Below are 12500 nucleotides of genomic sequence, written 5' to 3'. Positions count from 1 at the left end.
TCTCTCTCTCTCTCTTCCAGACCTCCGTTCCTGCCCTCCCTCCATCCATCCATCACCCCCTTCACCAATACCTCCATTCATTCACACTCTCTCTCTCTCTCTCTCCCTGGACCCAACTTCCATTGGGTTCCTCTCAGGTTCCCCTCGGCCTTCCGGATCTTTCCAGCCATCTACCCACCCTGGGCAATTCCAGCCTTCCGGCCTGGACTACAGACCTCTGGACTACAGACCTCTGGACTACAGACCTCTGGACTACAGACCCTCTCCTTACTCGACGAGCACGTCGAGGCGCACGAGCACTTTGTTTACGCGGGGGGGGGGGGGGTACTGTCAGGGTTGACGTCACGCCTACCTAGTTGTGACGTCATTCCCTCCTTTTATAAAGGCACCTTGCCAGCACCAATCTCCGTCCGATTATTAATTGTCAATCTAGTCTGTATGAGATTCTAAAACTAAACCTTGCAATTTAAAACATTCTTAATTTGCTCCCAAAACTGAAGAATATCGACCAAAGACCAAACTCCGGATAATACCAGCTGGTCAGCATACTTTCCGCTCTTGTGACCAAGAACCTTCTCCACCCTTTACACTTTCTGTGCACGCCCCGCCATCCATCCATCCATCCATCCTGTTACTGATGAATTGAGTATACTATAGGACCACAAGGGAAACAACAACAAGCCATCGGGGCCTTTTTTTGTGCGTTATCCTTTTAGCATTGCTCTCGCTGTCGACTGACTTGTTTAAAACCCATTTTGGGGGCGGGAACGCCTTTTGGTGTTAGCATTATGTCATGCTTTATAGCTATTGGAAAATAGCAAAAATGCGGCACAAATCTTTGAATATATATTCAATCAATCAATCAGTAAAATCCATCCATCCATCCATCCATCCATCCATCACCCCCCCCCCCCTCCTCTCACACACACACACACACACACACACACACACACACACACACACACACACACACACACCTCTATCTCCGTTTCTGTCTCTCTTTCATTATCTCACCCCTGCTACCCTCTCTCTACCTCGCTCTTCCATTCCTCCATCTATCATTGTACCTCACTCTCTCTCTCTCTCTCTCTCTCTCTCTCTCCTTTTTTGAGGCGCGCCGCTAGCCCCGCCCCCATTGCGCAGCTTTGGTCCGTTTGTGTGTGAACACAAAATGCGACGATTCAATTGGCTGATGATCAGTCACCCCCACATAGCGACGATTCGATTGGCTGTGAGCAAAGTATAGGCCTATAAACATATCGAGGATGAAGAAAAAAAAAAGCGAGGGCAGAAAACATTTGTCGTCGATTTGATTGGCCGAGCACGGAATCATGTGATGTATATGATTGATAAGAGCGCCCCTCACTTCACACGAGTGTGATTTCTCTCTCTCTCTCTCTCGTCCCCTCACTCTGTCCTTCCTCTCACCTCTTGTCCCCCATACCGCCACTTCCATCGTTCTTCCGGGACCTTTCCCCACTCCGTCTTCCTCTCGCCCCGCTTATTAGCCTTTAAGTAACCCCGTTCTCTTCCTTCGCCTGTTCACTTTCTCCTTCCTGTCACAGTTCATGCACTTCCTGTACCCTCACACACACACACACACACACACACACACACAGTCTCCCATCTGACCGTGTTGGCCCAGTCGCAACCCCCGGAGGCCTCCACACACACACACACACACACACACACACACACACACACACCAAATGTTCAAGAAACCCAGTCGTGTCCCAGTCAACACCCCGCCCATGTCGCTTTCACTTCCAGTCACACACAAACACATAAACCAGACGCGCGCGCAACTGTGCACACACACACACACACACACACACACACACACACACACCCCTGAAGCAGGTCAGTTGGAAAGAAGCCAGGCACAAGGCCTGGGGTCTCATTTTTCATCACGCACGCACACGCGCACGCACACGCACACACACACACACACACACGCACACACACACCTCATGTTTTTGTGTCACTTGCCTCTTGGCATCTTTGTATCAGTATATACATCTCTTTCTCAGACATTTTTGTAATCCAACCAAATCGCCACAGATATGAACCTATACTAGTGTGTACCGTTGAGCGGAATTTGGAGTAGGGCTAAAAAAAACAGGGGTGGCCTAGAACACAGCCCTGGGGGACTACACACAAAAATATATAGGGTTTAACTCATTTACTGCACGTCAAATCGTAATGTCCCCTCGACTGCCGGTTCGCAACACTCGGAAAACATTGTTTCGCTTTTTTATATATAACCTTCTCTCCTTGGTGAGACGTTTCCCTGACCAGGATTTTCATGTTGTTAAGACATAAAGATATGAATATAGAAGTAGTCAAAGTGTATATAAAACTACCGTAAAGTAGTACACACGCACTGTACACTGTACATGTTTATTTTCCCCTTTTTTACCTCCATTATGATGAATTCCTGATCTGTTCTTTGACTATATCGAAGTGTCTATTTGTATACGTCTCTAAATATTTTGATGAATTGAACATGGTGGACCCTCTTGTAAACAAGTGTAATGCTTAATTGGTGGGTCGTCCACTCACAGTTAACAGTCTTTGTATTGAGTTTGTGCTTGAAATGTATACTGTAATTCTGCAAACTGTTAATAAATATTTCAATCAATAGAGTGTCCCGCCTATAGAGATTGGGAGGTCGGGGGTTCGATTCCCCCGGCCAAGTCATACCAAAGTAAAAGGAGACTTTCGTGGTTGTTTTCGTCTCAGATTTAGTCCGACGGAGCGTCACAGTATAACTCTATGGGGACACAAAAGCGACACAAAAGTAGGACCCGGAAGTATCTCAGGAGGGGGCGCTCACGTCACAGCTAAAATACTGAATTGCAACCTGTGACGGACAGACATATAGTGAGCAGACCGGTGGACACGCTGTGTTGTTACTGAAGACACACAAGTGTGTGCTAGCAGGGACTAGACAGGGTTATGGGGTGGGGCGGGGGGCATGGATGAAAACATTTCAGTTATAAAATGACAGCAGAGGGAGAGAGGAGAGCAGAGGAGGAACCAAGAAAGAGAGAAGGAGGAGGAGGAGAGCTGGAAAACATGGGAGAGGAGAAGACAAAGGAGGAGGTGAACTCACCAGTACAGTGTAGATGTGCAAACAGTGGTAGACCGGAGAGAAGTCCACCAGCTCCTGTGCTCCTGGAACCTGGGGAGGGGGAGGGGGGAGAGGGGGCACGCTATGAGCTTGTAGATCTGCTATTTTTCAATAGCTAAAGCATTACATAATGCCAACACCAAAAGGGTGAGAGAGAGAGGGGGAGCATGAGGGAACCTTCCATTAGATGGAGTCAGTATAAGAAGAATGAAAGAAAGAGAGGAAGGTGTAGATAAAAAATAAAATAAAATATAAATACATAAAACCCTAAAGCAACACACTACAGGCTAACAGTGCGAGAGCAAAGGGTCAGCGTCACCAGTGACCATCGGCCCACAATGCAACGAGAGGTTGTGACCCCACCTCCATGCCGTTTGGTGGATGTTTTGTTCCATCCAGCCCAAGGTCTCTCGCCCCCAGAACAAGGTTGTGTCAAGGTTTTCACAGGAAGTCAAATAAAAAAATAAACAGTAGTGGTACCCGAGAGTCCAGTATGTGTGTGCGAGTGCCCGTAAAAAGGTGACAAGTTCACATCTATTGAAGTCATTTAAGCGTTCTTTTCTCTTGTGCGTGTCGCTCCGCGTCTCCCCGATGTGTTGCCGAGCGAAAACAATGGGTCGAGGAAAGAAGAAAGTGATGTGCGTCTGGTCCGGCCGGCCGGGGGGAGGTTCACGGTCGGGTTCATGGTCGACACAGGACCCTGTGGGGCCCATTGTTGTTGTGCTGCTTCGTGCTACAGAGTCCATAATAATATTCACACCCGCATTGTTTCCTACGGCGGCGTTATGTGGCTCTTGAAGCAGGGGGCCCGTGCAGGGACCCCCAGGGGAGGGTCCCAACAAGAAAAAGAGGAACAATTTCATTTTACTATAGTATAGAGCGTCGCAGTCCCGCCCCCCCTCCGAGAGAGAGAGACCCGGAAAAGAAATCCCCGTTCGTTTTCCCCTCATAGACTCTTCAGAAAGTACTTATTTAAAGACGTTTACGCCACGGCGGACAAAGCCAACTCTGGTCGTGACAAATCATGACGACGACAACAACGGGCTGAACAAATAATCAGAAAGAAGACGAAAAAGGCTTTTTTTTTTGTTGTTTTTCCTCTTTGTAATTATTTGTTTGGTCCAAAACATTGTGTTTGTTGTCATGATTTGTCACGACAAGAGTTGGCTTCGTACGACGCTTATGAGGTCTTTAAATAAAAACGTTTTGAAATGTCTATGAGGAGAAATGCAATATGGGCTTAATTTCCTGGGCCGGGCGTCGTCATGAAAGGGGGCGCGACTGCAACACTCTATTATTTCACCTTCAAGAAGTTTATCCCAATGACGGAGAAAACGTATGAGAATGACTCGGGGGATGCTCGGGTGGCGCGGTGCTAAAGTAGCGCGCGCGGACGATGTGTGTTTCGAATCCACCGCGGTGCCGATTTCGTCGACAAAAACTACGGCGAAAAATGTTCGGCGACTACCTTTTTACACTGACGAAAACTAAATGAAAACTAAGACTAAATACATCGATTCTTCACAAAACAAATAAAAAGTAGAGGGACTAGTGTGGACAAGAAATCCAGTATAAGTACTGTAAAAGACAAGTCACTTTACACGTGCTGACAATAGCAGATCTACAAGCTCACAGCGTGCCACGCTGTGACACGCTGTGAGCTTGTAGATCTGCTATTTTACAATGAGCCATTTACGACGGAAGTCACGGCAACAAGGCCCGCCGAAACACATTAAACCTTGTGATTTTTAGTCGACTAAAACTAGACCAACACTAAAAACATTCCATAGGTGACTAAAATGTGACTAAAACTAACTAAATGAAAACTATTCAATAGGCTAAGAATCTGCTGTCAAAATCAACACTGATCCGCACACGTGTTCTGGGGAGGGAAGCCGGGTGGCGAGGGTGATATTAGTCACTGTATGTAATCCTACGGACTGGGGGGGCGGGGCCTATACGTCCTCCCGGTGGGGGCTCCTCTCTGGCAGGTGAGTCAGTATAGGACACGACAGCAGCGACAACACACACAGAAACCTGCGTGGGGAAGGAATTCATTTGCCGTGATGACTAAATTGGGGACAAAACATGGACGACGAAACAACATTTTGACAGAATCAGAGTTTTAGTTTTATATATATAGTCGCACCTCTTCCTCCTCCTCATCCTCTACGTCCAGAATCCCAGAGTCCTGTTCCGCCATTGGACTGCCCACCTGTCCGTCATTGTCCATCCAGCCCTTCCTGCCGCGGCGACCAATCGCGGTCCTCGGCTGCACGGCCAACGAACTGTCCAGCGAGTGCGTGTGCTGCGCCTACAAACCAGCATAACGTACACATGCACGCACACGCGCGCACACACACACACACACACACACACAATTAGAGGTCAACCCATTGAGACCTGAGACCGCAAATGTCTTCTAAATTATGACAAAAAGTTGCATATTAATGGACGTCACATGGACGTAAATATACACCGGATATAGCACAGTTGCTAATGTTCATCCGCAGTCCTCACAGGAAACACAAAACGGAAAAACAAGACAGTCAAACAGTGGAATACATTTACATTACATATAGGGAACACGGCATGAAAACAGAAATGCACCTAAAATAATCAGAAATGGTTGCAGCTTTGGTTTTCAAGCAACCATTTTTTTTCCCCACTCAGTATCGGAGGTGAAGACCCCCGAACGCAGAGATGGAAACAACGTATGTGCTGTAGACAGTTCATACAAACAGGTGCGTCTCATTTGTCTAATTTGTTTGTCCCATCTGCCTTTCAGCGATGCGCCGAAACATCCTCCGTTTTGAAAGGAATGTCGTATGCAAATGAGGTTCGAGAGTGACTCAAGAAGACCCCGAGGCACGGAAAGAATTTGAGCTGGAGGACGCTAAAAGATAAACACAAATATAAGCAGTTCCATTTTTCGGGGAGGGGGGAACTTAAGTGTACCGTGATGCTCCGGGCTTTGCGGGAGAGAGAGAGAGAGAGAGAGAGAGAGAGAGAGAGAGAGAGAGAAGGGCTTTTTGATACGTCAACCTCCCAGTTATAAACAGAAACAGCAGGGATGTGGTCGCGAGTATATAACAGACAAACTCTATTAGAACCGAGTTACAATATCTGCCGTTTATGTCTGGGAGGGGGGAAAAAATAAACACAAGTTAACATTCCAGGTTGGAAGGAGACGACACGACAGCAAGTGCTCAATTTGTGCCAATGTTGAGATTTCTCGACATTATGGGTAAAGTACTAAACCCCCACCTGCGACAGTGTCGAGAATCTCGTCAATTCGTTGATTTCTATTTATCCAGAATTAATACTCTTATATTTACAGAGTGGATAAGACAAGACAACAGCTTGCTTCCATGGTGTGACGTCATTGAAATGATTCCGCTCCGTCCATATACATTACTGGTAATACATGGCACTGGCCATATATGGATAGCGTGTGTACAGGGTTTGATGAGGTCAGATCAACATAATGGAATGTCAGAACAGGTCAGCTCCATATATGGAGATCTAAGGGTGGCGGCAGCGGTGGCAGTGTCTTGAGTGTATACAGGGTTTGATGAGGGCCCAGGTTAGGGCCAGGGGTTCATTTTCAGGCCTGTTGAGAACTCTAGGCCTGTTGAGAACCCCAGCCGGGGTGCCTGATGGGAAGGGGAAAGGAACTGGTTGAAATAACGTGTTCCTTCCATTGTGGGATAAAAAAAAAAACCCACTTCATGATCACAGTATAAGCTTCGGAAATATTCTCAGTTCTCAAATACAAAATATGGAGAGAAACACACGAACGAATGTGACTATACCGATCTGAAGATCGCAACGCTTCGGCAATAAGTCAAATCACTGTCCTGTGGGTCGAGTAGAAGAAGAAAAAAAAGCCGACACGCAGGGCCCTGGGCGCGTGCGTGTGTCGAAACGACCACGAACGACCGGAGTTTCACGGGAGAGAGCGCCCGGCTTGGCAACTCTCCTGGCCGATGGGAGATGAGACTGTGCCAGGGACCTTCCCCTATACCTGCGCAACCATAGCCTCTCATTGAAAACGAATCACTAGGCGCGTCAGTCACTTTCCGTGAGAAAAGAAAAGCCCTTAACGGTACACCCTAAAAAAAAAAAAACAATGGAACACACACAAAAAAAAAACGCTCTCTCACACACACACACACACACACACACACAGGAGACAAAACCATTGGCTGGCTGTGCTTTATAGTCTGGAAGCTCTGGAGAGCTTTAACCCATTCTGATTGGGAACCCATTTTGGTGTTCGCATCATGTTATGCTTTAGCTATTGAAAAATAGCAGATCTACAAGCTCATAGCGCGCCACCGAGTGGCGCGCTACGAGCTTGTAGGTCTGCTATTTTTGAAAAATCGAAGAACCACTGACATTTTTAGAATCTGATCTCAGGTCAGAATGGGTTAATCAGACCAGTGTGTGTCCAGTGGAAACCTCGTATGAATCTGATCTCAGGTCAGAATGGGTTAAGCTCCGCGTTCCCACGGCCAGGCACTAGTATACCACACACACGCACACCTCAAGACTTCATATTATATTCTGTTTGCCGGAGTGGTGGGAAAAAAAAAAAAAAAACGCTTCTTTGGCAGATAGAAGCGGTGCTCGCTCTGCCAACGACGCCCAGGTCGGCGGTCGGGCGGGGCGCGTTTCAACTCCAACGCCGTCTCCCTTTACGGACGCCCGCGGCGGCGCTTCCTGTATACGGGGCCGAGCAAACGCCCCAAAAGCCCGCGGATGGACGGACGGACGGACGGACGTCACCCAATGTGTCGACGTTGTTGATGTTGCTCCTTCTTTATTGGCTGAGAAAGGTCCCGAGTAGAACTGCCGTGGACGCGGGCGTGCGTGCGTGCGTGCGTGTGTGCGTGCGCCCGGAAGAACACGATATTAGCGAGGCAGGAGAATACAATGCCATCTTTGATCTGCTGCCCACAAACAAACATGCGCACACACACACAATGAGTCATATAGAACAATAACAACAGACACCATGGACTCAGACATCCACATCTAATCACACACACACACGCACACACACACACACACACACACACACACACACACACAATAAAAGGCATTATAAAACCATCAACGCAATATTCTTATTAAATCTCTCCCCAACCACTTGGAAGAGAAGAGAGGATGATCCGGGTATGAAGTGCATAGTGCATTAGCCTCATATTCATAATGTCAAGACAGTTCAAACACTGTACATCTGGAGGCCTGGGTTACATCACTCTCTCTCTCTCTCTCTCTCTCTCTCTCTCTCTCTCTCTCTCTCTCTCAAAACAAAACAAAGATCTTGAAGGGTCAAAAATGTGATTTCCTGTGTTTCGCATTGTTTTTGCACTCGGAGGGCTGGTAAAAAACACTGCGAAAGTGTGAAATATTTTACTTGCATCGCAGCTATACCCCCAAAAAGATCCTCCTTTTGGCGTTTCCTTTTTCACAAGCATATTCATTTTTATTTTTTGTCCTCGCATTTTCCGTGAGCTTGTGTGTGTGTGTGTGAAGCCACTCTTTCTTCTGAACATCCGGCAATTTTCGACCTATAACGTTTGCCTATCATGACATCTTCAGAATAGTATCTCATGCACTGGGGTTTGTGTGGTTAATAGAACTGGCCGTAGGAACGCCTGTGCAACTTGAAACTCAATTAAAGCTGAAGGGAAAATTGGAGCCATCTAATGTTGGCATAAAATGAGCAGTAAATGAGACATTAGGAGTAAATGTGTTTTGTATCTAATTGTTGCTAGCCATAGCTGCTCTTGGCCATGGAGGAGGAGTGTTGTCAAGGAGTTTTTTGGTACCTACATTTTGCCGGTTTTTGTGGCAGAAGATGTGTGTGTGTGTGCGTGCGTGTGAATTACATGCTATATCACAAGTGAAGTCATGAAGATATCTTCTATCTATGAATGCACCGAGTCTCTGTGCGTATACGTGTGTACTGTACTGTACGTCTGTAATCCACCTAACTCGAAAACCTGCACCGACTTCAAATTCGACACATGCGTTCCACGCCCCCCACACAGGGAGGACAGTATGGCCAGCTCCATATATGGAGCTGGCCTGTTCTGACATAACAATGAGGTCCAGTGAAGCCAACCTTCCTGAAGGACCGCAAGGCCAAGTACCGCACACACCTGGGGGGACGGACAGGGCCTTCTATGTTTCGGCACCCCAAACTCTGGAATGAACTCAAAACTAGCTTTCTCCAGCTGAGGTCTGGTTAGGATGTCCCTGTCCCCCCCCCCCCTTCCCTCGTTTATCCTTTTATCTTTTTAACCCTGTACTGTTGTCGTATCTGTTATGTTTTTTTTTTCTTAATAAAGTCTGGTCCTGGTGTTCCTATGTAAAGCGCTTTGGGTATTTAGAAAAGCGCTATATACATTTAAGCTATTATTATTATTATTATTATTATAAACAATACATTACACAAGGTACATTACAGGACACAAATCACAGAAGCAGACAGGAACAAGAACAATAGAACATAGCCTCTTGGTTTACCTATTTTTTGGTTTAAAAGCAGAACAGGCTGGTGTACAAAATAGTTCTTTTTGCCTTCATATATTTCGGGACTCTAAACCGCCTCATGGAGGGCAAAACAGTTGATATTCATCATTTAAAAACATGTAAGGGGTCAGAGGAGATGCTCTTCGCCAGTCTAAGAGCCGATTCATACTCCTATTTTACCGCTGTTTCGGCGCTGTAGTGCCGAAATGATTTCGGCTCGTCAGAAATTTTAGCACCGAAGAGACGACTTTAGGACGGTACCCGCCCCCCCCCGAACCTCAAAAGACGTCACATTGTAGGCTCTACAGCGCCGAACCGACTTTTATCCGGCTCTAAAATAGGAGTATGAATGGGCCCTAAGCATGCTCTTGGTCTGGGACAAGGAACGCACAACCTCAACCTCAACTGGCCTACCGACAATTCTAGCGCAGATCTTAATTTGGCTATACAGTTTGTTCTTGATGTTTTTCGACATCTGCATAGACTCCACATTTTGGGGCATGCCTGGCAAAGAACTCCATGGCATGAACGGGACACAAGACATGCATAAATGGAACACAATCGATCATTAAAATAAACATGCTCTGGGATTCTTGAGGGGGTTCCAGGGGGGGGGGGGGGGGGGTATACACCCAGCAAAATGACTTACTTACGATAAAGGTCGGGTTTAACCACATTAAACCTATATATACACAGCTTTTTATTTGAAAATAGCACAGACTTACAAGTGTACAACGCATAGCGATTGTGTGACACGATCTTGTACATATTAACACATTCCCTCCCGTTACCGTATAGGCGGGATCGCGAGGCCGTGCAGTGCCAGTGAAAAGCGCGAAAAACAAAAGAAGAAGTGTATAGCCCTCCACATCTGTATAGTGTCCCCGGGGGTTTGTTTGTCTCACTTTTTGTTTCTATACCAGGTGAGTAAAATATATAAAAACAATATTATTTTTAAAGCTGGATTTAATGCTCTAATAAAAATCACACCTGTGTGAACTGAGTGGTGCAACTCTCCTCTCTCTCTCTCTCATATTAGCAGGCAACAGTGCAGCACTAATACTATCTCTCTCTGTTTCTGGCACAACAGCGCCCCTACTGGTACTCAATAGTCATATACTGGTGCTCATGGCCACATAGGTAGGTAGGTAGGTAGGTAGGTAGGTAGGTAGATAGGTAGGCGAACGAGCAACATAGGTATAGGTGGACACGGTCATTGCTGTTCCTTGGGAGTCGTTGCACCACTCAAATCAAATTTCGGCGGGTCCTTGACGTGAAAAAGTCTGAGAACTACCGATATATACACAACAACACGTCTTTTCCGGTGAAAACCGATTTAGAAGACATGTCGTATAGAGACTCGGGCCTCAGGTGTATACTAACGGGGTCGAGGAGCGAGGTCGGAGCGAGAGACATCAGATTGAAGTGGTGAGAAAGAAGAAGCAGCAGCCCCGGTCATCACCACCACCACCACCACAGACGGGGTCAGCTGTGTCCCCAAACCGCAGTGACATCTGAACAGCTCCTCTCTGTGTCACTGAAAACCGTCTCGTGGGTTTTTCCAACGTGCGCACGACGCAAAAAAGAAGAAACCCGCCGCCTCGGGGGCGCTCCGAGAAGAAACGACCGGGGACAAAAAAAGACGCCGACAACGACAACAAAGAGATTATAACTAACTAAGATGAAAGCGCATTTCTCTCATTCTTTTGTTGCGATGTTGTTTTGACCGTCGAAACTTCCGTTTTTTCCAGCTCGTACGTCAACCGTTACGTCAAATAGTTCAAACCAAGTGTTTCAACTTATCCCCACCGTCAGTCCTCGAACGGCCTCAATAAGTGTGCTTGTGTGTGCTTGTGTGTGCGTGCGTGTGTGTGTGTGTGTGTGTGTGTGTGTGCGTGTGTGCGTGCGCGGTAGGAGTCTTCTGAGATTCCTTTGAGCCATTTGTGAAGAGGTACCCCCCCACCAACCCATCCACACACACACACACACACACACAATCAATTAATTCCCAAAACTCTCATCATGCACTAACAAGTCCTGTCCAGGTAGGAACCTTTTTGTCCCCAGGCCTTTGTTTCCTCCTGTGGGAGTGGGGTTTCGGCACGACACTGACAGGAGGTCAAGTGGAAGCTATGGTGCGTCAGAGGCCGGGGGGGGTGATGTCTTCTACATCCTGACAGTTTTCTGAAAAAGCCTATGTTTCTGTGTCAGTCGTTCTCTATTTTTCAAAAATAGCAGACCTACAAGCTCGTAGCGCGCCACTCGGTGGCGCGCTATGAGCTTGTAGATCTGCTATTTTTCAATAGCTAAAGCATAACATAATGCTAACACCAAAAGGTGGAAATATAAAGATACTGAAGTACTGTTACTTGACTACATTTCTTCCAATATTCCCAATTTCCAATACCTTTATTCCTACTCCACTCTACATCTCAGGGGGGCAAATATTGCAAATGTTTTAGTTCACTATACAATCTACAAGTTACTGTGCATTTGAATCCTTTTGTTCTTACTAGACACATTAGCCATTTAAGGCCAATATGTTGGCTGGCACTCCATCTTTAACTTTGTTACAGGGTGGCTGGCTATACGAGCACAAGCAGAAGAAAAAAGGAAATGAGGATAAACAGGGAAGGAGATTCTACAAACTGTTCAGCCCATAAACAACTGTGCCTCTCTCTCTCTCTCTCTCTCTCTCTATATATCTGGTTATTCAATGTCTGTCTCTCTCTCTCTCTCTCTGGTTATTCAGTGTTTCTCGGGCTCTCTCTCTCTCTCTTTCTCTGGTTATTCAATGTCTCTCTCTCCCTCTCTCTGGTTG

General features: G+C 46.7%; 1 protein-coding gene across 2 annotated transcripts in view; it reads right to left on the bottom strand.

The window, feature by feature from the left end:
- Window positions 1-12500, bottom strand: part of exoc6b (exocyst complex component 6B) — a 141419-nt gene that overhangs the window by 88059 nt on the left and 40860 nt on the right. For both annotated transcript variants that reach the window (XM_080792738.1, XM_080792739.1), the window contains exons 7-8: window positions 5283-5447; window positions 3116-3184 (exon numbers count right to left, since the gene is read on the bottom strand). In XM_080792738.1, coding sequence (XP_080648864.1) covers window positions 3116-3184; window positions 5283-5447 — 234 coding nt within the window. The remainder of the gene's footprint in view (window positions 1-3115; window positions 3185-5282; window positions 5448-12500) is intronic.

The sequence above is a fragment of the Protomyctophum bolini genome (assembly GCF_963924005.1).
Source record: "Protomyctophum bolini genome assembly, chromosome: 20".
Classification (NCBI taxonomy): domain Eukaryota; kingdom Metazoa; phylum Chordata; class Actinopteri; order Myctophiformes; family Myctophidae; genus Protomyctophum; species Protomyctophum bolini.
The sequence above is the reverse complement of the archived record's forward strand: the minus strand, read 5'-3'. Positions and strand labels throughout refer to the sequence as shown.